Source organism: Micromys minutus, assembly GCF_963924665.1.
Source record: "Micromys minutus genome assembly, chromosome: 17".
Lineage (NCBI taxonomy): Eukaryota > Metazoa > Chordata > Mammalia > Rodentia > Muridae > Micromys > Micromys minutus.
In genome coordinates, this window is record NC_137952.1 from 20,838,414 (window position 1) to 20,866,113 (window position 27,700).

The window sequence follows — 27,700 nt, forward strand, 5'->3', positions numbered from 1 at the left end:
CCACTCCCTGGGCTGAGCATATTCGAACCATCTCGAGCAGCAAGCACCCTTACCACCCGCCGCCCCCTTTTAGCAATAGAACTGATACTTCTGAATCAACATTTATCAGATCCTGTAGTTCTAGCTTTCAAATCTCAGATTCTTCCCACTGGGACTTGTAAGATCTGAGTTTTATAAATTTAATCTTGCAATCTTGATAAGGAGGTGACTAAAAGCAGTGTGTGCCTTAGGTTCATGTTTAATTTTCAAGCTTCTGAAGGACCTTAGCCCTCTTTCTCAACATTATTTCTCGGTAATTAACCTGTGTATATATGTATTTCACAAGTCCCATCAGCACTCCAAACAGTACAATTCCATTCATTTCTGAAATCACCAAGACATATACAAATATAAAACATTTCAAATCAAGATGCTAATCAAGACTCTGAGATACTAATCATCATTTCCACAAAGAACTTGTCATTTACTTCCCAGGTAGCTGATGTCTTAAATATACACCATTAGTACTAAGAATGGCAGCTTGAATAAGTATCCTTCTAGGGACCATGGGTAAGAAGCTGTCTCTAGGGTACTCCTACTGAGAGATTAAGGATGCTTGGAAGATGGAGCTGAGTGGAAGAATTTTTGGGTCAATGGGGCATGCCCTTAAAAAGTCTTAGGATCCTGTCATTTTTTGCCTTCTGGCCATGAGTTGAGTGAGCAGTTTGCTTCACAGTGAGCTCCCTAACACTACCGTCTGGATCCCTTACCACTGGATCAATTGGTGTCTACTGGACTTGAAACTTGAGAACTATGAGCTAAATAAGCCTTTACCTATCTCAGACATTAACATTTTGTTACGGTAACTCAAGGCTGACTAACACAGTGGCCCTGTCTTGATTTCACAGACTTACCTGGCCACCATTTCTTTCTCTTTATGGGAAGCATACCCACTGCTGCTAAGTGGCTTCAGAGGGGACGACAGGAAGTAAAGGCGGTGGTTGGTGAAGTACTGGTCCACCAGTGGGAGGAGAACCTGGAAACCATCAAACATCACTTTAAAAGTAGCTGATCAAAGTCTATCCGCCAGTTTCTCTGAATAAAGAATTCATTCTTGATGAGCAAAGACATCTTAACACTGGCTGTGGATTTCCAGAAAATTTCTATTCTTGATCTCACTTTGTATTGCTGTTCTTGTTGTTGTTATTTTCTGTGCTACTATTGAAAGGTGTTGGAGTTATGCAAAAAAAAAGACCATTAACAAAATCAAGGCACAGATACATTTGCATAAGGCCTTGACTTCAAGGCAGTGTCTGGGAACCCCGAGTTCTTGTCCATTGCATCAACACCTGCACTCCAGGCATAGCGGAGCCCTCAACTTAAGCCTCGGTTCTCTGCTTCTCACAGCAAAGATACCAAAATGCTCTTCATCCTTCTGAGCAGGGTGTTGTGGAGAGCACACATTGGTACCCAGATGCATTCTCTTCTTTTCAGCATCAGGACAGCTGATTTTAGTGAGACACAGGGCCCTCGAGCTTGCTTAGCTTCCTTTGAAGCTGGAGTAAATGAAAATGTCATGCTGGTGGCACTAGGTTAGAAGCTCAGAAAAGCAGCAGTTTACTTTCTCTTTCTTTCACACATCAGTTTCCCACAGATGTGGTATAGTTAAGCTTGTTTTGAGCACTCTAGCAAGAAGCACACTGCTACAGATGGTGTAGACCAAGGTGGGAGGATCCCTAAGGTACGGTGTGGATGGAGATGAGCCTGCTGAACACTTCCTCAGAATTCCTACCCACACCAGGTCTTCCAACAAAGGAATTCACCTCCGTCTCACTGAAAGCTTTTGGCGGTTCAGATCTTTCCAATGGACCCCTTTAAGCCCAGTAGTAGATCCTGAGTGAAGGAGAAACACTTACTTTGGCAAAGAATTTGATCTCCTGGTCATGGGGAGACTTTTCTGTTTTCCCACTGCTGACAATGGCTTCTGCAAAGACAGGAGTAACAAACTTTGGTCAGAGCAAACAAATAAATAAACCATCAGAGCAGTTTATTTCTTTCTTTCTTTATTTTGAAAAGACAAGCCTAGTTGCTTTCATGAAATAGCGTCTTAGAAAGCATGTTGAGACTGTGCTGGTTGGGTTAGGGTTATGTCAACCCTCACAGTTGTCTCACCCGACAGTAAAGCAGTTCATAGTCATGAAGTGTGGGGAAAGTTAATAGGATGCATTCATTGCTTTATAAAACAACAAACGAGCTGATCAAATCTAGCAGGGGTGGGCAATAAATCTTAGCCACTATTCTCCACCTGAGTTATATGTCTCTGTGGATCACTCATGGGGCTGGAGAGATGGCTCAATGGTTAATAGCATAGGCTATTTCAGAGGTTCCAAGATTAATTCCCGGCAACCACATGGCGGCTCACAACTACCTGTAATGAAATCCAATGCCCTCTTCTGGTGTGTCTGAAGACAGCTATGGTGTACTCACATAAAATAATAAGCTTAAAAAATAGATCACTATTTAGATCATTCTTTCTAAAGAAATACAAAATTCTTTCCTGGAATTTTGCCACGACACTTACCTAAGTGAGCAATAAACTCTTGAGCAGAGTCAACATACTTCAGGATCTTCTTCAAAAACTTGTAGGCAAATCTCTTTTCCATAGAGGAGGCATCTAGCTCCATGTCCTTCATACCCCTAGATTGAACAGAGAGGAAACCCCCAGAAGTAGCAGAGAAAACCATGTGACTTTGGTGTATCACCCATCCTTCCCATGCTGCTGAATGTAATGTTCAGTGTTGACAAGTAGCTGTTCTTAGTGACCCATCATCTGACTGACTGACTTGTACACTTGGACTTGCGAGCACCCAACACTTTTGCTAAAGCGATTTCTCTCTAGAGTCTTCGGAGAGATCTCTATTATTATTACTAAAAGATATTGGGTTGGAAGTCAGAGATGACAAATACTCCTCATATGTTTGATCTGATGCTAGCTGTAGACAGACATGAATAAATATAAATTATGTGGAATGATAGAAGCAATATGTTATTGTTAAGGTCCAGGTGTCTACTGACGTATCAAAGCAGGCTTGATCTCCAGGTTCTCCCAGAATCTCTCAGTCCCTTCCTGTTACAGTGTATGTGTGCCACACCCACCCTCTACCTGAAACTCTCCAGCCCAGGGACTGGGCTGCCCCCCCCCCCAGAGGCTCTTCCCTATATAACCCATTTTGGTTACACTGCCTGGGTCTTTTTTTTTTTTCCTCCCCGTTTGGTCTCTTGCCCTTTTGGTTACTGTTCCTGGTTCCCTTCTCTCCCTGTTTGGGTTACAGTAAAGGAGAAAAAAATTTTTTTCTACTAGCAAGGAATTTTATCAGCAAATTACACTCCACATTCTTCTTAGTGTTAGAAGGAGGATTAAAACAGAGCAGGGAGTCTTTCTCAAAGGCTTCCCTGGAGGCTGTCTTTTGTAGCATGACCTTTCCTACCCGACAGTGTGGCAAACGAGCCTTGTGCTTTTCTTCATATGAACTACCATAGACATATTTCTATAGTTTTTATTTACTTGGCATTAGCTAGCAAAAATCTATAGGAAATGAAAAAGGGCAATATCTTGCTTGGCAACTACTTCTTTGAAGAGGAATGGGAGTATCAGAGTAGAATCTCCACTTGGTTTTTCCTCCTACAGAGTTGGCAAGCGCAATGCTCTGGAGCTTTCTACAGACATCTGATTAAAGACTTAGGTAGTCCAAGCCGACTTGATAGAAAGCGTTCATCAATGTGCAATAAAATGTCTTAGGACATCTCACTGTGTTCCATCTCCCCAGGGAAGCTGTAGCTTCAGGAGAATCAGTTCTGTGCTGCAAAGGCTGCTTCTGTTGGTGTGTTCGCTGTCATTATTATGTATTTTCACAAACTATAAAACAGTCAGATCAAGTGTGCCAGGGTTGCTGGCTCTATGAAAACCAAGTGGCTATTTTACAAAGATGGTCAGCTGCAAATTCATAGATACAGTGCTGAATTAAGGGTAAGTAAGGGATGAGAGAAATGTAAAAAAAAAATCTAGTATGTCAAACCTTGTTTTGATTGTGCCTCAGATTCTTATTTCTCTTTAAAGACATCGAAATTCTAAAGCTTCCGGGGTATATCATGAATATGGATTATCACTCCAATTGCTGGAGAATATATTAAGAAAAAGCTTTGACCTATAACACGATGCTTGTGAGTGCATATGCATGCATGCATTCATTCATTGTAAACCCGTTCAAAAGTTTCAAGCACTATCTTTAATCTAATGGGTTTTGTAGCTGGGTGATTAAGTACCCAATGGTGAAACCAAACTCACATCACCTCCTCTGCCCCACTAATTCCACATGGAAGATGACTTACCTAGAAACTAGAATGCCATTCACCTGGAGGAATTTGAACAGGTCCTGTGCTTTTTCTCGATCCCTGAACTTTTCCTTGGCAGTCAAGGTGTCGTATGGTACCAAGAGAGGGTGACTGCCACCACCTGGAGTAAGATGAGAGATAAACACAAACAGCATCTTCCTTTATACTTCTGGGAAAGCATAGCTACCATCACCCCTCTTACTTTCCCCTTGGGATGCCACGAAACAAGCTCACCTTTGCTTTCCAGCTCCAGCTTCTTCTTCTTGGCCCAGATATTGTGGTAGTTCTCAGCCACCACCTCCACCATTCCCTGTGCCCCACGCCAGAGATATGAAAGAGAAAGCAAGCAAGAAAAATGGCTTCACATTTTCCTAGTTCTGGAACAGTTCCACCAGATGCTATCAGCCGGATGGTGGAGGCCTACCTTTATTAATTAGTCTGTGTGACACACTTCATTAACTTTTGTCATCCTGTACACAGAAAACCAGTTCAGATTCTGTCCTTCCTTTGCAACTTATTATCCTGGCCATTGAGTGCATCCACGAGAAACACACATTCCTGCCAAAGCTGTATATCACCAGCACCTTGTTTAGCTTAGTATCACACTTCTTGCCCAGGATAGAGAGGTGGGTAGGCAAAGTCAAGCCAAAGCCAATAATCTATGAAAACCTTAACTTCAACAGTTTTTAAAACAGTTTTTAATACCTTGCTAAAAACTATTGTCATTGAGATTTCAAATGAAATAATCTTTCTATGAGACTTATACAGCTGTGACCTAGAGCAAAGAGTGTCCTTTGGACAAAAACAAAACAAAACTCCCCTTAAGGCCCAAGGAGCTGGTCCACTGGCTTCTTCCCCAGATATTAATGTGGCTAGAGCAGAGGGCACAGATACCAATATGTGCAGGAAGGAAGGAGTGGAGGGAAGTACCTCAAAGCTTTTAGGTGCATCTTTTTGGTTTTATAGCTCTGGGTCCTACAGTGATTACCTTCTTGGACCATTTTTGGAACATATATACCATGGCACATACAGGGTGTCCTTATGGCTTTTGAGAATAACAAGGACTAGGCAAGCATTTCCATCTAGGTGTTGTATTGTTCAAAATTTCTCTTATTTTATTTTGTGAGTTGGACATGAAGACCTTGCTGACCATTCTTCTTTTTACCGAATCATCACTCTTTATGGTATTCTTGGAAGGAAAGCTTCTTAGCTGACTGGATAATTCTCTGGTGTTTCCCTCACAGCTGAGACACACCACAGCCCTCTGTAGGTTTAATATCACAGTTGTGATATGTTCTAGGCACAATCTCTACTTTTCTCCTTTAACACTTCAGAGGGTAACATGCCCTGTACTGGAAAGGTCTAGAAAGCGCTGACATTCTGCATCTAGGTTGGCACTGACCTGAAGCTCCCTGGACAGCACAACATTTGAGAGATCCAGAGGGGCAGGACAGTAGCTGTTACCCTAGGATTAAAAAGCCAGAATTACTAGGTTTGTATTGTTTTCCTTCTTCCCACCAACCTCCACAAACACATGGCTGTTCCAAATCCTGTCAGTTCACCTTAGATGGTACTATCACTATACTTCATGGAGAGCTTTCCTAGATTCATCATGGTTTCTGTTGGCCAAGTGTTGATTACTAAGTGTGACGGTCATACCTGATTCATCTGGGGCATACATCGAAGCTTCTCATTCTCTCTTTGTTGAACCAAAGCTTCTCCTTCTTTGGTCCTTTCCACTGTCCAGCCCACAGCTAGCATGGTTTTCAAGGACTCTCTGGCAGGCCAGCGATAGATTTCCTTCTCCTAGAGGAAGTTTGTACAGAAGAGCCATGCAGAACACAATCTACTCGCCCCATAGCACACAGAGGAGGCAATTTGTTCTATCTCTTCCTCACAAGGTCAAACTGTCATGTGCAGCATCTTGAATAAAATGCACAACCTTTTTAATGCTTTTGGATATGAGATCCCAGGCCTGCGGTCTTTTTCATTAGGGGAAATGAACCAATATTATCAGTGGCATTATGTACAGTTTATAAAGAAGTAAAATACTAAGAAAAGTAATCATTGTGTCTTATGTTTAAGATGGGACAGTGTCAAAATGCATTTACACTAGGCTCTGCTTTGATCCTGAGAAAAAGAACTTCTTAGAATTCTTTTGATGGATGCCCAATTTCATGAATGGTCAACACTATCTCTATCTCCATCTCCATCTCCGTCTCTATCCCTATCTATCTTCATTTCTATCTCTATCTCTATTCCTACCTCTATCTCTATCTATCTCTCTATCTATATCTATATCATCTATATTTATATCTATATCATCTATCTATCTATCATCTATCTATCTATGTCATCCCTTATATATGACATTAAACTTCAGGTTTAAAAGAATTCTTACTGGTTGTAAGACTGGAATTCAGAGATGGGATGAACATATACTTGATTGAAAAGAAAGAGAAAGTGAAAGGAAGAAAGGAAGGAAGGAAGGAAGGAAGGAAGGAAGAATGAACAAACGAACGAATGGTCCATTTCTACTTCTGCTAGGACTTTTCTCATAAAACCTCTTCCTAGGTCAGTTGCAGGAGGAACACATATTGGGCCACCTATAAGTACCAAGTAGGGCTTCTTTCCCTCATGGTTTCTCGGATCCAAAGATTAGAAAGTTGGGGATTGGGAAATGGCAAGAACAGTTTGCCAGTTCATGGAACCTGCTAAGGATTGTCTGATACAGTCCTGAAGGAAGGGCACAACACAGCCACATGGTCACAAATCCCGTCTCTTACCTTCTCTGTTAATGTCTTGAAGGGCCGTATGAGTGGGTGGGTCTTCACATTTTCATCCAGAGAAATCCCGTATTTCCATCCACTGTGACTCTGCAGAAAGTTCTCAGTTCAAACTAAGAGCCAGCTAGATGACCCAGATTTCTGTGTGTCTTCTCACGTAGCATAATGGATCATGACAGAGATTAAGAAGTCCCTTAGCTAGTGTCTAACTGATCCTTTCAGGCTGTCAAGTCTGTGCCTCCCAAATCCTGACCTCTGCTCCCGTATTCCTTTTTGTTCCAGCTACTGTCCTCTTCACTGTTTTGCTTGTAAGTTTTAGGGCCACTTAGAAGGCTGTTTCAGCAAAGGATGAGAACACTGTGCTTCAGAATAGTGTGTCAAACTCACAGGAAGATCAGCAGATAGGACTCAGTGGGGACCAGATATACTGCCTGCTGTGTAGAGGGGTCTGATTGGCAAAATCATAGCAGTGCGTGCATTTTAGGAGACTTAAGACTGTAAAACACCACTGGGGGACACCTTCTTCAGTAGGAGTTCTTGGCACTGTGGGTATAGAGCTAAGTAGGAACCCCTGACTTTCTCAGACTCAAACCTCACAATCTCCTAGATGCTCATTCTGTTCTCAATCTCTGCTTCTGCTTATTTGTCAAATGGGCACGCTTCCTCAGTTTCTATCCTTTTACAAGACACAGAAATCCTGGCCACTCTCTCTAGGTCTGTGGTTTCAGTCACCCCTGATGACGGATATTAAATCAGTATTTCTAGAGAAGAGCTGACCCCTAATTTCCAGATATGATGGGCCCTGCTCCATGTGCTTTGTTGGGTGTCTAAGCTGGACCCAGTAGTTACTTCTTTAAATGCCCCATTTTCTTGGCTTTCTTCACCTCCCCCTCGAGCTCCTGCTTAATTTTTTAATGCTTTAACAGGAATCCTTGTTTACCTCACTGAATACCTTATATCTCTCTGCCTCCTAGGCACACTCCCTTGCCCACCTCTAGGGCTGGCTTCCCTTTTAGTATTGAGCTTACTTAAAGCACTCCAATAGCTTCCTAAGTACTCTCCCTACTTCCAATCTGTCATCTATTCATGGGTTAATTTTCTACTATTGTTAGATGATATTCATCAAAATCATCCTGCTAGAGAATACTATTCTCTTGTGATTTCTGAATGTCCCCTCCCACCATGTGAAAATGGAAACTCATATAATTTCTAAATCTGAAAACCTTTCCACATCTATCCCCTGCTCTCTTCCATGCTCTGCTCCATGTCCTAGCTCTGTGGTTCCCCAACGCTGATAAAGCCTCTCTTGCCTCCCCTGGTCTGCATGTGCTGACTCAGCAACAAGCGTATCACCCCCCTGCAATGATTGTCTATACATCTTTATACTAGGCCGTAATGTTAGCACTCTAGACAGCATCTCTGGACACCAACTGTGGGATGTGGTACTCCTGTGTGTTCTAACCCTGTCCTTATGTCAATCATATAACCTGTCCCACTGTGGCTGGATAATTCTATTTCTCCAATAGAAAGAGTGGTGCTTTTAAAATTTTAATTATGTGTGCCAAAACCGTGATGGATTGGAGTAGGCCGCTACTGAAGGATGGAACCATCATGAGTGCACGTGAGTTCAGTGTCCTTAGAAGCCAAAAGAAGGTAAATGTAACTCCCAGAGTTTGAGCTATAGGCAGTTGTGAGCTGCCTGATGTGGGCAATGGAAGTGTATTTAGGTCCTCTGTAAGAGCAATAAACACTTTGAACTACTGAGCCATCTCCCCAGCCCCAGGAAGAGTTTCTTGAGGTTGGGGGAAATACTCTTCTCTTGTTAGAGAAGCAACCGCGCTGGACAATGTTGAGTATATATCCTTGCCCCCATGAGCCCTCACACTGACGTCAGGGATGATACTATTCAGAGTAGTCAAACACAAGTAGATATGCTGCTGATAACTGGGCTAAATGTATGACTGTGGAACTATTATATTAATCTACTCATATATAAACAACTTAAAAATACGGTGAAGGAAGAGAATGAGAGTATCAGCCTAGGAATAAGTATTTAAATTGACACCTGCATGGTGACATAGGGATGGCAAGTGACTACCTTGCTCAGTCAGGGAAGTGTTTGTAGAGTGTGTGGCAGAGAGAGTGGCTGATGGGCAGAGACAATAGGTAGTCAGACAGTAGTACTAGTACTGAAACTACTAGTACTGAAACTAGAAGTTAGAAAACCCATATACAAGTAAGAAAGTCCAGCTGACAGCCTAGTTTTTGTTTGTTTTTTAAATAAAGTTTTATCGGCACACAGGCCCTCTTTTATTGTCAGTGTTTTGTCTGTGGCTACCTTTGTGCCATGGAAGCTGTTTGACCCACAGAGCTGCCAGTGTTCACTATCTATTCATTATAGATTATAGATTATTTCCATGACCGCTACAAAGAAGAGGCTTGCCAATCCTGGTCTAGAATCATGAGACACAGCTTATTCTACAGGTCATTGGTTGTTGTCATCAGGGTAAGCAGGAACCCTAGATTAGCACAGATCCACACAGAACTGAGATGCGGGCTCATGGTTTCCTTTTATCTATGTTTGTCTAACAGGGAGATGACTCTCTATGACCCTGCCTTAAAACCGTGTCCACTGTTGCAAACTGAGCAATGGTTCCAACCTTCAGTAGCAGCCTACTCCAATCCATCATGGTTTTGGCACAAAAATTAAACTTATTAATTTATCAGCAGGTGTACCAAGTGCTTAGAAGTTCTAGCAGCCCCCACTAAAGTAAGAATCTTCACATGGCCTTCCTGGAATATGGTTCAGCCTTCTAGGCCAACAGAAGAGTGGGGCCTTCAATTTTAGTTGTTCTTTCCCAGTGCTGAGTTCAAAGAAAAAATTAAGTAACAAGCTTCCCACCTAATGAAACTCGTATGTTAAACACACAAGAGTGTGTTTGGGTATAAACTTCAGGCAATGCAATGATAAGAAAGCTATTGACACATACAAAATTGTTCATTTTCTTGAACACCACAAACACAGCACCAGCAGCTGCCACTGCCTCTTCCTCTGACCTCTACCAGCTCGAGGAAATTGCTGCCCCGAAATAATGAATGCTCTTGGCATGGAGACTCTGTCACTTAGACAAATCAGGCAGATTTCCAGGATCACACCCAATAATGTTCTTGGGCTTCCCCCCCCCCTTCCTCTTCCTTACAATTGTCAATCCGCTGATTATCCCTACCTTGTCACAAGCCCATTTATCATGAGAATGCTCAGCATACTTGGTGACAATGTATTCCAATTTTTCAGGCAAGGAAAAACTGTGAATTGAGAAAAAAACGTTATAGACCCCATAAGCATTTCAGCTAGACGTGGTAGAAGACGGGTTGAAGTAACAATTTACTGTCACTCTCAGGATTTGCTAATAGTTTATCTCATAGCGTAAGTTGGTTTAGACACAGGGACACCACTGAGTGGGGGCAGGGGGGCGGGAGGACAAGGCCAGTGCAGTGCTTCAGGCTCCTACCCAGCTCTGACCTCAGGATTTCTCTGCAGAATCATAGGCACATAGGTGGCCCTCCTGCAACTGCCCTGGCCTCTCCTGGCTTCTGAAGTACCACTGTGGTTTCAGAGCCAGCTCTGGTCTCTGTCAGTGAGAATCTTGTCACCCTATAGCTCCAGACTGAGAACAATAAATTGTGTAGCTAGAAGGTCAGATGTTAACAAATACTGGTTGTCTATCATTTTAAATTAGGGACTTATTACGACTAGAGTTTTGGAAATAGAGTAGATGCTTGTCACTTCTGTTTGCCTAGCTCTTATCCATTCTTCATTTTCCTGTGTATGAAATGGTCTTCTGGTATTGCATATGATGTCAGGTGCATGGCCAGCAAGGTCAGTTATATGACTAGATGGCTTAAATTCATTTGAATCTAGAATTTGATGAGACAAGGGCACCTCAAGGTAATTGGTCCAATGAAGGCAGCTGGCAATCTTTATTGTCCTTGGGGAGGTTTGACTCATGAGCTTTTTATTAGGTTCTGGTTATGACCCTGTGTCTTGGTAATCAGGGCTTTTTTTGTTTTAGAGATAAGACTATTATTGTTCTCACATTACTCAGTTTAGTGATGCCTAGGGTTTGTCTGAAGCAACAAGAGCTGTCAAAACGCTACGGAGCTGCTCCTTGTTGGCCCACGATCCCTAGAGTAATGCTGATAATACTTGTAACACATTCACTCATCACTTCATTCACTCTATCATTTTATAGGTGCTTACATTTTTATAAGGCAGACTTCGCTAAAGCCAGTGTCCTTTTCTCTTTTCTTGCCCAAGCTTCCATTGTTACCACATTCTTTATTTCTTCCCTGTAGGAGGCCTGATTCTGTTTCTCACCATCATCACTAATCAATGCTTCCTCCAATGGAATGTGCACTTAATTTTCCAGTGATGAATGTTATACTTTAGCAGAGATGACACTCCTAGGAAGGGTTTAGGATGTCACCAAACACAGGTCTTGAGGATCAGATGGGATCATGCTTATTTCCCAGCTCATTTTGAAGAGTTTTGTGCTCTTCATTAAAATGTACCTAGGGATGAAGCCTGTCTGATGCTGGACATACTTGGATCTGGTGAGGGATGCCTCAAAATCTAACACAGCAATTATCTTGCCAAGGATAAATTGACTTGGATTAGAGCATCTGTTGGTCTACTGAGTGTCAGTAAATGATTCTGGATACTGATGGGAAGAAATTTTAAGGCACTACTATAGGGTGAATCAAAAGATCTAGTGTCATTTAGTATGGCAAAGAGCAGATCCAACCTCTCAAAGGACTACAAGCATTCTGCTACCACTGAGGTCTTGCTATTACTATGAAATTGTTTTGGTGTTATTATATCTGCATAGGCCCAATTTACAAAAAGCAAAGATTTTTTTCAAAAAACTCATTAATAAATTGCATCATTTATCAGGGTAGGTTTTGTAATGCCTCAAACATTTCTTTTGTGTGTGTGTTTCTTTATGTACTAAACAAACCCTTTCCAAAAGCCCGAGATGTAAGTATATAATCAGATATGGATGAGTTAAACTTTGTTCCTGGTGTGACTTGTGTTAAAGGAAATAATGAACAGAGTTGGCAGAAGGAAAGGGAAAAAATAAGAGTTTCTATTATAGTCTGGAAGAAAGGTATTGGCTACTATATGGAACAGAGAAACAGTTTAGAAGTGGCCTTGAACTTACTTCATGGTGTTGATAGGTTTGGGGTCAAAGTTTCCATCAGCATCCACCGAGACCTGTTTCTCCAATGTGGCTGTGATTCTTGTATCTAAATAGTCTGGTGGCAGGGCCCCAGCAATAGCACTTAGACAAGGCAGGGCCATTCGGAAAAGCTCTAGGTCGTATTTCTGTGAGGGAAAACAGAGCACTCCAATAGATGGACTGGGACCATGGCTGTCATACAGAATCATTCTCTCAGCAACAGGAACAGAGACAAAGGTTGCTCTTGCAGGTTGACCTTCAGTACGCTCTGTAGAAACTAAATTCTTGGAGGATTGAGTGACAATCTATGAAGCCCCTAAGTTGCCATTTACTTTAAGTTGAAGAATTTTAAAGGTCTAAATTAATATCATTCCAAATAAATTTAAAGAATATACAAGGTTAAGATGGTTTTCCCTAGACTAGAACAGGGTATAAACTTCCCTACTAAGAATAGTAATGGGAAATGACCCAACCTATGACCAGAGGGGGATTTTGAAGATCTTATAAGCTCCACAGTGGTGGGTAAGGATTCGCATTAATATTTTACCCACTAGTGTGACATAAATCCTTAAAGTAACTTAAGGAAGGAAAGGAGGGAGGGAGGGAGGGAGAGAGGCAGGGAGGAAGAAAGGCAGGCAGGCTGGCTTTATTCTGACTTAAGAGTTTGAGGGGACACAGGTCAGCAAGATGGAGGAGTACGAGGCAGCTGGTCACATTCTCAATAAAAAAGCACAGGAAATGGAACCAGGCTATCACACTCCAGAGAAAAACAAGCATGTTAAGTAACTGGAAGCAGAAAGTGCTTTTGGAACGTGCTCTGGTGGCTGGTGTCCCGTGTGTTAGCTCAGTAAGTCTGTTATTTATCTACTGAGGTTCAAGTAGTTCCTATTTGGAGCATGTTTCCCCACCCCTACCCCGGGCTGTCCTGGGGAGCTAGTGAGCCGCTTAAAGAATTAACAGAATATGTCTGTGAGGTCCTCAGCAGTGGATAGAAAAGAGGAAAGCAAACTGATGTTAGTCCCTGTATGCTTAAATCACTGGGGTCCCTGTTTTCTCAGGAAGTAGTCATTACCTTGTGGGAGAGGGAATCAAAGGTCCCCCAGAAGAGCTTCTCCGTGAGGTGCAGTTCTTCCTCTACAGCCAGCCCGTAGCTCCCCCATCCCGAAGGCAGGCAGTAATATTTCCAGCATTGCTCATAGTGATCTGTCAGAAGCTGGGAGTGTCAGGACAGGAGGGCACCAGTCACAAGGACATCCACAGGCACCAGAGACATGCAGGGAGAAGAAAACAGAGTGGGACATCCTGGAGGGCAAACCAGTATTTCAAGGAGTTGGGTTGTCACCAAAGAGGCTCTTCAGATCCCTGTGGGAAAGGGTCTTCCTCTCACGCCTAATGAGCCAGGCTGAGCTGCATCTGCCTGATTAATTCTCCTGCCTCCTGATGGGCTCCCAAGTAGTTACCAAAAAACGGAGAGGAGTCGATCCTGCTTTAAATGAGAAAATGTTACCCTTTGAAAGGAGTCATGGTGTGCTGTTCTAGTCAGACAGGTGTGGGAATAATTTCATATGATTACATAGAATTCTAGGATATCCTGGGGTGCACTGACATGGGGGGAAGTGGGCAGAAAATTGTGGGTTTGAGGATTAATGTCGATGGTCACCAGTGGCTTTCTGGGCTCAGTGATGTGATATCAGTTCCAAAGCTCACTAGGAGAGGGCACACTTTACCAGTAACACACTTTTCCAGTAGGTGCCACATCTAAAGGGGAAAAAACATGCCATTCATGTGAGATGTTAATGTAAACTACTGTGTGATGCCAGCAATGCCTCTCAGGAGCCAGTGTCAGCTGACAACAGAGGTCTGTAGAAAATTAATGCCAACATCATGAGTTTCAGCAACAGCACCCTTTGAGATTAAGACCTGGAACTGTTAAAGTTGGAAGGGAAACTGAGTCCTGGGAGGAATGAGAACCTCTGTGATTGTGTAAAGCTTCCTGCCTGATTGTGGGACCGAACCAAGGCTTTCTGGGAGTTCTGGTAACCTCAATAAATATTCCCTTAAAACCCTGCTTGAATTATTTCTTAAAAGAAAAGGAAAGAAACAGAAAGAAATGTTAAGTGTGGCTGGTCTGCAATGGCCACTAACTTTGATACTATCTAGGAGTAGATAATATGGGGCTATAATAGAAAAGTTATAGGAATAAGAAAATTAAAAGCTCTGTGTTCTTTTCATTAATAAATAGAAAAATAAATAAAAAGCACTTGTTACAAGAGGGAAAAAGCACAAAACCACAATGGAAAGGGGCATTTTAGCTCCTTTGGCTGAAAGCCATAGGGAGAACTGGGGTCCTGGCTGCTCTTCAGAGGGCCCTGGTTTGATTCCTGACATAATCTGATTCCCGACCTTAAGTGGAGACTCAGAACCATGGGTAATTCTAGTCCCATGGAATCCGACACCCTCTTCTGGCCTCTACTGGTTCTGCATGCATGTGCGGTCCAGACAAACATGTAGGCAAAACACTGGTACACACAAAATACTATAAAAGAAGCAATAATTAGAAACAAAGGAAGGAAGAAAGAAAAGAAAGAAAAGCAAAGCCACAGAGATTCCAAAGTGTTTGGAGGTTAAAAAATCTTCTTAAAAACTAGTTAGGGTTAAGAAACCGTAAATTCCAAGTCTCGATAGCAATCTTAAAAACCATGCAGTGAAATGAAACATGAGAAAACCACTGCAGGTAACAACTACAATAATAAACCCACACTTTTGAGATTGAACATCCAAGCTTTGGATTGGTTTTGTGGATCGCAATTTGTCACGCTATCAAAACTTAATACATGCTTTGGTTCTCTAACTGTGCTCACTCTCTGAAGCCCCCCACCCAGCACAACTCCTGTGGCACTTCTGTGGTGACCATGATGCTTACCTTAAGTGGCATTTTGCAGTACTCGCTGAGCTGTGGCACGTCAAAAACCAGACGGCGTAGGAGTTGCTGTAACATGGAAGGTCTCAAGTGACTGCAGTATAGAGTAAGAAAACAGAAAGATGGGACAAAGTAAATACAGAACAGCAGAAAGAGGAAGGGACAAGGGGAGAAAAACACATGTTAGAACCATTCCAGAGGAGGACAGAATCAACTCAAGAAAGCTGTTCTCTGATCATGTGCTCTGTAGCACAGAAACACACACTTTCTCCCTCCCTCCCTCCCGGCTCTCTGTGGATGGTAAAGCCCCTGTTTGAAAACAGAATATGGTTAAAATATTTTTTAAGAAGGGGGCATGCAGTAATGAATTGGGACAGTTAAGGTTAAATCCCAACTGCTGTGCATAAATCTAGGGGCTGCATGCATTGAGAATATATTCAGTGATTATGTGCAAAATACGTAACAGAAAGAAGATGCAGCTGGCTTTATAACCCTCTCTAATGACTTCTCAGAATTAAGGATTTTCTTTAAAAATCAGAGTCTCACTCTGTAGCTGCAAAGGAAAAGATAAAACTGATCAGCTGCAGAGGTGGAATCTGACTCCACCTACTGGTATGATTTAAAGACAACCCTAAAGTCACCCTGATTATAATATGGTCCAGAAATTTCACACTATTAGCATTATTTCTTTGGCCTCCCACCTCCAGAACAACTCTGTAAATGGCAAACACAGATATTAATTAAAGACTTATCAAATTACTGAGTTCATGACTGTGGTATTTGGCATAAGTAAATTCTGAGATAGAGAAAGGAGAAGAGGGGCTAACTTTTGTTTCTCAGATGCCAAACTAAAGTCAAGAGGCTCCTATGAATTCTCTCCAGAGCATTAAAAAAAAAGATTTACTTATTTTATGTATATGAGTACACTGTAGCTGTCTTCAGACACACCAGAAGAGGGAACCCATTGCACATAGTTGTGAGCTACCATGTGGTTGTTGGGAATTGAACTCAGGACCTCTGGAAGAGCAGTCAGTGCTCCTAACCTCTGGCCCATCTCTCCAGTCTGATATCTGTCTGTCTGTCTGTCTGTCTGTCTGTCTGTCTATCTATCTATCTATCATTTCAGTTCATGAATCCTCAAATTCCTTACATAGATGCCTAGAGTTATGGAGGAAAAACCAGGAACTTCATTGGTAAAGAAGAATTCACCAAGTGCCTGGAAGAGGAGGAATACAGTTGACAAGGAACAAAACTTACCTCTTTCACAACCTTTCTTTTTGTTTGTTTGTTTGTGTTTGTTTTAAATGGATGAAGAGTTTTTCTTCATTTGGGGAGATTATGAGTGGGCAAAAAGAAAGAGGAAACCATGTTTTAAAGACTATATCTTCTCACTTAAAAGCAGAAGACATAGCCAGTGGCATCAGGCAGCTTCCAAGTTGGCATTCTAAGCCAATGACTCCATTGTTGATTGACTGTCCTGGCTAGTTTATGCCAACTTGACACAATCTAGAAATCTAGAATTACCTGCCAGGAAGGAGTCTCAATTGAGAAAATTCCTCCCTAAGATGGGCTATGGGCAACCTGTAGGAAATTTTCTTTATTAGCAGTTGATGCAGTAAGGCTCTGCTCATTGTTGGTGGGGCCAACCTTGGGCTGTGGTCCTGGGTCCTATAGGAAAACAGGCTGAGCAAGTAATGAAGGCAAGCCAGTAAGCAACACTCCTCTATGACCTCTGCATGGACACCTGCCTCCAGGTTTCTGCCTTGTTCCTGTTCTGACTTCCTTCACTGAAGTTATATTGGAAGCGTAAGCCAAATAAATCTTTCCCTAAACCAACGTGCTTTCTGGTCATGGTGTTTCATTACAGCCATAGAACCCTAACTGAGACACTGACTTATTACAAATACATAATAAAATACTTAGCTACGATCCGCCTGCCTGTTATACCTGGAGCTTAAGTTGGGAGAAGATTAGAGCACTATCTCCATAACTACAGAGACAGTATGTGGAACCTCATTTCAGGTCAACAGAAACTTCTACCTGCCCCAAACTCTGGTTTCTTTGAAGATACACCTATTTCTGACCAGCCACACAAACCTGGCTTTTTTATTTGGAGTTAATTCTGAGACACTGGGTGTCTTTCTTGATGTGGCTTTAATCTGAGATCAGATTCAGCTAAAGCTAGACCAAAGACAGTAGCAGCTCCTCCTATAGGTACTACATTGATCGTGACAGAGGGGATTTGTTCTGTATTATCACCTGGTCCCACAGTTTCCCCTGAGGAGAGATGCAGAGGCCCACAAGTAATAAGGCCAGAATTCTTCCTTTTGAGGTGGTGAAGTAGACAACTCCAAACTCCATACTCTTAATGGATCTGTGTTTCTACAAAGCTTTGTCTGTCTTGCAATACTGTGGCCATTATATTTAACTTAATATTTTACCAATGATACCAACCTTAGGATGAATGAAGTAGCCAAGTGTGGTAGCATACAGTTTTGCAAATTAGTTAGGGTGTCTATTGCTGCAATGACACACTATGACCACAAAGCAATTTGGGGAAGAAAGGGTTTCTTTGGCTTACATTTCCATATTGCTGCTTATCATGGAAGGAAGTCAGGATAGGACCTCAAACAAGGCAGAATCTGCAGGCAGAAGCTGATGCAGAGGGCTTGAGAGGTGGCTCAGCAGTTAAGAGCACTGGCTGCTGCTCTTCCAGAGGACCAGGGTTCAATTCCCAGCACCCACATGGCAACTTAAAAACTATCTCTCACCCCTGTTCCAGGGAGCCAAATCCCTCATACATGAAGACAAGAAGCTGATGCAGAGGCAATAGAAGGGTGCTGCTTACTGGCTTGTTTCGCCTGGCTTCCTTAGCCTGCTTTTATATAAACCCAGGGCTGCTCATTCCAGGGACAGCACCACCCACAATGCACTGGGCCCTCCCATCAATCACTAGTTTAAAAAAATTCCCTACAGTTGGATCGTACTGAAGCATTTTTCTCAACTGAGGATCCTTCCTTTCAGACAACTGTAGATTTTGTCAAGTTGAAGTAAGACTAGTCAGCACAATATACTGGAAATATACCCATTTTGAGCCTTGTGTCTGTGTTAACTTCTAACACTATACTTCTCATGTTGGGCAAATAGTACTTTGCAGTGAAGCCTCTGGGCTTTAGAAGGTTACGAAGACAGAGAATGCCGGTTAACTTGGCTAAGACATCTTTTGGGACAGCTTTTATATTTGAAATGTGTTAGGTTGTTCCTTACACATTTTAAAGTCTATATGTATCTGCTTTAGAGTCACAAAAAGATTGACAGGAGGACAGAGGGAGTTCCCATAGGTCCCTTTTAGGCCCACTTGTATGATCTCATCCATTGTCCATTGCAATGTTTCCCATGAGGGCGTTTTATTGGCTACCACAGGGAAGCCTAGAGGGTTACATCAGTATTAAACGGGGTCTCATTTTCTGTGATGAAAAATGTATGTCTGACCATCATAGATGACACAACATCTTTTCCATTGTCTCCAAACGTCTCTGTGCTCCATGTAGCTATTCTTTCCCACAACTTCTGGAAATTACAAACCATTTTACTAGCTCAAAGGCCTTTTGCTTCCCCAGATGTCTTATATCTAGAATCATATAATAGAAGCCTTTTCAAAAGGTTTTCTCCATCTTAGTAATACACTTAAGTTCTCCATTTCTTTTTGTGGCTTAGTCGTACTTTTTAGTACTGGGTAATATTTCGTTTTACCGGACTTACCATAGGTTTTTTTTTTTTTAATCCACGGAATCACTGAAGGTTATCTTGGTTGTTTTAAGCATTGTTAATGGTGACTAACATGATATAAAAATCAGGTTTTTATATAATAAAATGTATTTATGCTGAACATATAATGTGTACAGTGAAAGAAACATACAGGTTTTTATGTGATCTAAGCTCTCAAATATTGGAGTAAACACAAGGAATAAGATTCTTGGAATTACAGTTTTGGGAGAAGCTGCCACACTGTCTGACAAAGTGGCTGTACTGTTTTGTATTCCCATTATTAGTGAGAGTCATGGCTGCCCTACATCAACCAGCATTTGTATCATCTTCATTACAAAGAGTCTAATAGGTAAGTCGCAATATCACCTATTTGAAGTTGCCTTTTTGTTGATGTTTGAATGATGAACAACCCTGATAAATTTTCTTTTAGCTATCATGAATCTTCTAATGCACTCATCTGGGGCATGGGTCGTTAACAAGAATCAGGAGTAATGTCCCTCTGGCCCCTAAAACAGGAGCCTGTTGATCATTTTATTAGTAATTCTCAAGCACAGCTGCATATCATTAATAGGATCAATTACTCAAGGAGCTTCAATGCTAGGCCCCGGGTTCTATCCCTCAGGATTTTGAATCCTGGGGCCTGGATATGGGAACTGGGATATTTATCTAGGATCCCAGAAAGTGATTCTAATTCACAATCTAGCAGGGAAACAATTGGCTTAAAGTAGCAGGTTGGGATCATGGGTCATGGTGTGATACCAGTTACTCAAAAGTACCACATCCTTTGTCCTTCCAGACTTGATACAGACTCCCATGGTTCTTTGCTGCCTTTGATGCCTGCATACACTGGCAAAAGCTATCGTCTTTTTTTTTCTCACTGTGACCAGATCCTTTTGCTTAATAAGTCTTGGGAAACCTGGAGGTAGACTGTTTTGATTTCCATGTAGAGTCTTGTTTCTGTGTAAAAGTTATCTCTGTTAGATAGTGGAGAAATATTTCTGGGTTTCATTTCCTAACTAGATAACTAGTCCATTATAGAAATACTTCAGGCATGAAAGACATCAGTTTTCCTAGTTTTTCACCGGAAATGGGTAAATCCTTAGCTGTACTCACCCCTTCCTCATAATGAGAGATGATTACATGGAAGATTATGCGACTAATACAGGAAACAAGCACATTCAAAGAGAAATGGCCTCAGGCTTTATAACATTTCACAATGCATTATTCCATTATACAATTATGTAGTGTTTAACCATGACAACATAAATGCATTTGGCACAGGTACTTAAGCACAGGTAAAATCCACAGGAGAGCACACTTACTTGCAAATGGCTAGCAAACATTCTTCTATGGTGTCCCTTTGTGCCTTGGTGAGGGACCGTCCTTTGGAAAGCCTGTATATTGTCTGCAGTGTAGAATCGATCAGAGACGTACAGTGCTCTGTCCCAGAAAAGAGAGGGGCGCATCTAGTAAGGAGTGGGAGCACAGCCGAACATAAATACCTATTCAGTGCCAGCGCAGCCTCTGTGGTGCTGAGGGACACCTGAGAAAGGGAATGGGGGCATCGGGTTAACCTCTCAGAAAACAGCCAGCTGAACCTGTGCACAGAGCTCCATGCAGGTCATGGAAACTCACACATTGCTATAGTCACAGCCTACAAATCTACAGCACACACAGATAGAAGCCAAAGAAGTTAAACACATAGGCAGCCTTCCAGGGAAGGAGATATTTAACCTGTCCTCCTTCTGAATGCTGGGAATGGGTGTGGTTTACAACCTGGTGGTCCATGAGCCAGACTCAGCCTGTGCCCCCCAGAGTTTGTTTTACTTATCCCAGACCCTCTCCCTTTAAATCTTGAGCATTGCTTGTCCTTGTGAGAGCAGTCGTCTGTTTTACAGCAGCCCAAGTGAGTTCTATGTTATCTTAGGGCCAGGCCAAATCCTGACTCAGGCAAGGCACATTTACCTCAGTCACTCTCCCCAGACCTGCATGTGGAGCATTGTTTCTAAATCAACAAGGACCCACCTTATAGATGAAGCCATACATATTTTGTAAAGAGCTTCAATGTAAACATGTCTTCAACTTCATTGCACTCATGGGACTTGAGTGATTGCTATATGATTCACCCCCCCCCCAAAAAAAACCCCCTGTGATATGTTTAAATATCACACAGATAAACAAGATGAGGTCAGACTCTTCGAGTCTCGGCCCAGTCTGGGTTACCTAAATTGGGCTAAACTGAGTTTCACTCTTCCCTCATCTGGACCCTCTCCCATGTTCCTACTCATTACTCTTTCTCATTTAAATGGAGAGAGAGAGAGAGAGAGAGAGAGAGAGAGAGAGAGAGAGAGAGAGAGAGAGAGAGAGAGGGAGGGAGGGAGGGAGGGAGGGAGGGAGGGAGGGAGGGAGGGAGGGAGGGAGAGAGAGAGAGATATTAGTCCCCACCCTCAGAACAAAGCAAACACATAAAGATGTCTAGATAGTGCATGGCCTCAAGAAGATTTTTAAACTTTCACGAAAACCAACTGATGGGTCGTTTAGTCCAGCATCCTCGGTGTTTGAACTTCCAGGTTCTGAGCACTGGCACATCCTCCCTCAAATTCTCCAGCTTTACAAAGAGAAAGGGGATCTCTGATGCCCACAAGCTACTTCCTCAGTACTCAGAGCAGCTCACAACCTGACAAAGGATCTGAGGGCTGACCTCACTACAGGGAACCTGACGCTCCATGAGGAGTACAAAAAACAAACAAACAAACAAACAAAAAAAAAAAAAACAGGCCTTTTCTAAAGCTCTGGTAGAACCTTCACTAACAATGTTCCTCTTTGTAAACTTAGATGGACAGACCGAATTAAAGGAAGAGCCATTCGGTGGCACTAAATATAGCCAGAGCGTGACTCACGTCACTGTTGCAAACCCAAGGACTCAACAGAAGCCTGGAGACCCACAGAGAAAAAAAAGTCATTATTTTCTGCAATCATCATAGCTGTTAAATCTGAACAGACGTTCCCTGCAACTTATGATCTCAAACAGGGTTCTCTTTGATCCCTTCACATCTCTGGGTGTTGGTAAGTATCAGAAGTTTGTCTTCTGGGGGCATCAGTAACCATGCTGGAAAAAAATAGCTCTTCCCTTCCATTTGCGTTTATCACTTTCGGAGACAGTTCACGAGGGAGGCAGGGCTCTCATTCCAGGGGCGTGAAGGTTCTCAGATGAGGAACAGAACATAAAACCTCTTTTTTTTTGTGGGGGGAGGGAGGGGGTAGATGGTGCTCTGGAAAGCATATGATCTAACAGCAGAGGCTGGAATAGAATTTGCTGTTTGAATTACAGAAAATAAAAAAAAAATATTAAATACTTTAATCAGAAAACTTGAAGTCCACAAATTTTAAAAGTCAGCGTTTAAACCTAGAGATTTATAGAAAATCTCCAAACAAAAGTGGTGGCAGGTGGAGTATGGTGAAGATATAAGAATATACCACAGTTCTGACTCCCACACTGATATCCATGCCCTGTATCCATGAATTAAGGAAATCTGTGTTCTGCTGGCTGACTCCTCACCCAAAGCTTGCAATTCTCACAACCGGACACCAGATGGCGCACCCGAGACGACTAACTGCAGATAAGCATATAGTAAGAAAATTTTGGAACTAAGCTGATCCTTATGTTCTCACTTCCCACTTCTAACAAGACACAAATACGACATGTGGCATTTCTTATCTTATGGTCAGACACTTCTTGTCTTGATCCCTGGATTTCTTCACCCATGTTTTGATTTCCAACCCCGTGGCTGCCCTCGGCCTCTTGAACTGATCTCTGTCATACCTCTGGTTCTAGACTATCCTCCCCGTGGGTCAGCGCATGAGAGAAAATAAGTGAGAATGAAATGTATTTCTGGCCTGAAATGGCTCCAGCCATCCTTTTGCATAAGCAACACAACCATTGTCTCACAAGTGTGTGTGTGAATGTGCGAATCTATGTGTGTGGGTGTGTGTGTATACATTCTCTTGGGGGACCTTTGATTATTGATACTTATAACTGGTCTAAGCAGGATTTAGATAACAGAAACATTTCTATTCATACTGAGGGGTCACAGGGATGCTATGAGAACATTCAATGATGAATATCATAGTGGTTCCCTCTCCTTGTTTTCTTAAACAACAGTGTCGCAAGGTTTGAGATGCTCTGGGTGCTGTATTGTGAGAAACCCCAATCAAAGGGCTTGGACAGAGAATTAAGGCCAGATTTACCTGCATATAAATTTTTGGGCCACTACATTACAATCTCCCAGTTCCGACTATCTCTGTTTTTCTCATTCTCAAACAGAACATTAAATTATAATCATCAGGTAGGCAGAAGATATGTGTTCGAATGTCCAATGTTACTAATTTACGCATAGGGAACTCCCTCCTTATTTTAGCTACTTACTGTATCGAGAGATGCAGAAGCTCGTAAGTCAGGTAAAAATCCAACTTCCAGCAAGTGGAGCAGGAAAGTTTGATCTTTAATGCCATAAACACGGTCCAAGAACAGCACCATGGGTGCTTTGTGGTCAGGGCAGAAGTTGGCTGCCATGTCTGGCTCACTGACTGACCCATCTGAAAAACAGAACACTTCATTTCCAGGCTCTGCAGTTTGAAACTCAGCATAGAACTTGTCTGTCCACAGCTCGCTGCGTTAGGGCAACTGGAAGTTTAGAAATGGGAACTAAGCAGGAAGAAGCTTAAACAAGGATGGGAGAAGCAACTGTCAAATCTCTGTGAGCTGGTTATTAAACACATTTGTTATTAAAAGTTAAAATTTACAGAGAAGGAGATTGTTTCCAAAGGCAACTCGGTCATTGTTCACTAATGTCTAATTTTACTGTGAATTCTAGTCAGTTATTTGTACCAGTCGTAATCTACCTGCTGAAAACACAACACAATGGTAGGCTTTACGCCTCCTCTTTCCAACCCTATGTTCTGTCATACCACGCTGGTAGCATGAACTCAGCTATGGTGAGAATATCTGTCCTTAAAAAGGGGGAAACTGATGGAAATCAAGCTTGAGCTATTGTCCTTTGGTGGATGGTGCAGGAGTGGCCAAGTGTTGAGAAAGTGGATACAGCTTAATAACATGGCACGTCTGAGGGCATCTTATCACAGCCCAGCACAAACCAGACAGCACTCCTTCTGTGTCTGCTTTAGGTGATACTTAGATCAAGTCACCCTATCATCTTAGACTTATTTGAAGGGAGAGAGAGAGAGAGAGAGGAAGCTGGGAAGCTGGCTCAGGATGAAGGAAGGAATCCACAGAGAAAATAAACTCAATTGGACTAGAGAGTAAAAGGAATTTTTAGGGAGGATAAAAAGACAGCTTTCTCTCTTCTGTCTTGCACCAAAAGCTAGCAAAGAGAACCCCCAAATGACCAAGAGGAGATGCAACATATGAAATGCTGAATTGGAGGAAGCTTCCTACGTCATCCCAAGAGGCACAGGGCTGAAGTGCTGTCCGGCCCAGGGCCTCCTTCTGCCAAGAAGTCTGTGTGGACTGCTAAGATGGAAGGCACCCATGCAGCCTGTCCTCCCTAAGCACAGGGAACCTTGGGAGCTAAGTGTCTGAGGCTAACTTGTTCTCTTACACAACCGTGGAGCTTTGATGAATATCATTTCTGTGGGATCGGACAAGGGTTTTGTGCTCAAAGAAAGCACCACATCCCTGGGAAACATGGCATCTGACATCTGTTTCCTTGGACACACTATTACTTCATTGTGCTTTGTGAAGTTATAGAAGTGGGAAATATTCTCTAACATTAAAAAAGTAAGTATTGTGTGCCGGAAGGAAAGGCGGAGTGACTCAGAATTAAAATGCTTTGGGGATGATTGGTATCAAGAGTCACAAGTAGTCTGGCGTTACTCATTATCTTGGGCTGTGAGGACTGCCCATGGAAGAAGAGATCCTGGATGTCTACTCCCTGGCTGCCTCACTCTCCGAAGAATCAGGTCATGCTAAGGGCTGCTCAGAGAGTTACAGTGGTCCCTAGTCCCAGAATGGTGAGGTGTGTCTATATCCAACCACCAAAGATTTGACCATCTTGACACAGGGAAGCAGATGATAGAGGAGCTAGGTGACGTCTGCAGAGAATTCATCACTGGAAAAAGAACAGGGCATTTCCCTTAGGTACCCTGCACTATGATCTGGCAGCGGTCTCTTTGTAGAGGCAGAGTCCCTCTGCTGAGCCATCAAGTATTAGAGGGCAGGCTCAGCCCAAAACTGCTTCCTTACCTTTGTTTAGGGAGGGCAGTTTCAGGGGAATGCTGATAATCCCAACCAGGTCTTCTGTGGGGACCAGGGAGCGCAGGATGGACCGGATCCGGATGGCTTCCCCTTTGCCTGTTTGGATGAGCTGTCACACAGGAAAGATTAGACAGAGGAGGCCTCCACATCTGCCACACTCCCCTTCTAACCTAAGGCAGGAGAATGGTCAGCAAAGGTATATTTTGGAGTTCCCCTAACTGCTACTGATACTTGTGGCCACAGGGAAGAAGAAACCACCTCTTGATTTACTATAAGTTGACTGCAGTCACACCCTTTCTTCACTGAGGCTAAAAGCCTCAGCAGTTAGCTCAGCAGGAGCCTTCGTGGGCCTGTCAGAGTCCTGACAATGTGTTCGCAACACTGGATTTCAGCGTTGTAGCAGATGAGAAAACGACTTGTAAATTTCAATTTCTTCTGAACTAGAAGAATGTTGGGGGTGGGCAAGAAGAGTCCAGAGAGTCTCAGAGACAATTTGAGTGTTTCGATCGAGTCGCCCCAGAGAGGATAGGTTTATTCACACACATACTACATAGCTGAGCTGTGTGTACACTGGTATACATGCCTATCTTCCTGCATAAGAGGTCCCCCAAGAGAGGGCAATGGACCTTCTGCTGAAAAGTAACATTCAGGAGCTGAGAACCAGATCAGCCCAGGTGGGCTGATGGATTCTGAGACATAGGGCTCAGTGGCCCAAGGGAAAGGAGGATGCTATGCTACCATTCTGCCTGCTACCTCCCTTCCAGGCTGTCAGTGATGGTGTGGCTTATACCTTTCTGTCTGCAGAGAAGGGGCCAAGGAGGGATTCTGAGGAGGTGTGCAGGTGTGTATATGTGTGTGTGTACATGTGCATGTTCATGTGTGTGTGCATGTTTGTGTGCATGTGTAATATGTTAGGGCAGGGAGGTTGTGGGCAGAGAGGAAGGTATTCATTTCTTCCTTAGGCAGGCTCAGGTGAGTTGGCTTTCACACGCTGTCCTTTTTGAGAACATGCCAGTTATGTAACTTGTTTCCAGATGTGACACAGAAGTGATCAAGAGAACGAGAGCAGTAACAAGAGGGGACTGACACTTCTAAGTCGAAGGGCACCCTGCTGTGTCCTTGCTTTCCTGCTCAGCTCCTGTCTTTCCTTAAAGCAACTGAAGTATAAAGGGAGGCTGATGTGGTAGGGCTGGTACATCACAGAAGGAACCCAAGTCCTAGTAATTCTGATCAGCTTCTAACACCAAGACTTAGATTTTCCTTCCATAAGAAGATCAACTATTTCCCCTCAATTCCAGTGTATGGCTGTATATGAAAAAAAAACACCAAAATAACCCATCAGCAGAGGTAAAAAGGGAAAGGGAATGAACACTCTTTAGGCCCAAACTGGAGGTCTAAGAAGAAATCACATCAGATAGAACCACCTTTATGTGTGTGTGTGTGTACATGTATGTGTTTGTCTGTAGAACTCCTGACTGTTTTCTAAGAGACCGAAGCCATGGATATCAAGGCAGGATTTCCCACACAGTATCTCTTGGATACTCATGAGGCCATTTGTGGTGTATGGCTGAAAATAAGGCTAGCCACATTTTGGCCAAGCTGAGGCACATGGAAGCCTCATTTTGGAATGCTTTAAAAAAATATATATATAGAAGTTATATACAGATAGTACCAATGATCTCTCTCTCTCTCTCTCTCTCTCTCTCTCTCTCTCTCTCTCTCTCTCTTAGAAATTGGCCTAATGAGGGAAGTACTTTGGCGTTAGCTACAGGTAATCTAGAGAGAAGCTTATTAGTAAATACCCAACCCAAATGAAGAAACTACGTTCAGGGCTTCTCTGAGCCCTGGATTCAGACTCCTCAAAGCGGCTGCCAAGAAGCTCTGCTACTTACGTGCATCTCAGGAGCGCATCGGCCCAGTAGATCTATAAGCGCAGAGTAAAATGACATGATGGCGTTGCCCATGTGCACAATCTCTTCCTCCTCTTCGTCATCCTGTGTGCTGCAGAGGGAGAGTCAACACGGGGAGGGCATGTGAGAGGTTGCCTTGCTTAGTGGCAGACACTTCTTAGAAAGAACACCTCATTCTGGCTGAACAAACTTTCCCTTACAACGTTTCCCTTCAGGAGCTGGTGAAGTGGTTTTTATCCACTAAGCTCAAAGAGACCAAATCTTTTTTCACAGTAGCTCCAGGGTCCCACGAACCTAAAAACATGAATTTAGAAATTATCCACTAGGCATCCCCTCTTCCTCTTTGAATGTGCACAGAAAGCTGGCTGGACGAGGAGTCAGGATAGCTGTGTTAATAACATCTTGGCTCTGAGATTAACAAGCTATATGAC

At 42.8% G+C, this 27,700-nt stretch overlaps 1 protein-coding gene across 2 annotated transcripts in view; it reads right to left on the minus strand.

Annotated features, from left to right (window-relative positions):
* The window catches only part of RYR3 (ryanodine receptor 3), a 523,847-nt gene that overhangs the window by 97,737 nt on the left and 398,410 nt on the right, over positions 1 to 27,700 (minus strand). For both annotated transcript variants that reach the window (XM_080931244.1, XM_080931245.1), the window contains exons 45-60: positions 27,252 to 27,360; positions 25,348 to 25,468; positions 23,512 to 23,681; positions 20,408 to 20,628; positions 15,321 to 15,411; positions 13,470 to 13,610; positions 12,380 to 12,543; positions 10,385 to 10,463; positions 7,158 to 7,247; positions 6,031 to 6,177; positions 5,774 to 5,836; positions 4,606 to 4,681; positions 4,369 to 4,492; positions 2,561 to 2,676; positions 1,896 to 1,963; positions 894 to 1,015 (exon numbers count right to left, since the gene is read on the minus strand). In XM_080931244.1, coding sequence (XP_080787370.1) covers positions 894 to 1,015; positions 1,896 to 1,963; positions 2,561 to 2,676; positions 4,369 to 4,492; positions 4,606 to 4,681; positions 5,774 to 5,836; positions 6,031 to 6,177; positions 7,158 to 7,247; positions 10,385 to 10,463; positions 12,380 to 12,543; positions 13,470 to 13,610; positions 15,321 to 15,411; positions 20,408 to 20,628; positions 23,512 to 23,681; positions 25,348 to 25,468; positions 27,252 to 27,360 — 1,902 coding nt within the window. The remainder of the gene's footprint in view (positions 1 to 893; positions 1,016 to 1,895; positions 1,964 to 2,560; positions 2,677 to 4,368; positions 4,493 to 4,605; positions 4,682 to 5,773; positions 5,837 to 6,030; positions 6,178 to 7,157; positions 7,248 to 10,384; positions 10,464 to 12,379; positions 12,544 to 13,469; positions 13,611 to 15,320; positions 15,412 to 20,407; positions 20,629 to 23,511; positions 23,682 to 25,347; positions 25,469 to 27,251; positions 27,361 to 27,700) is intronic.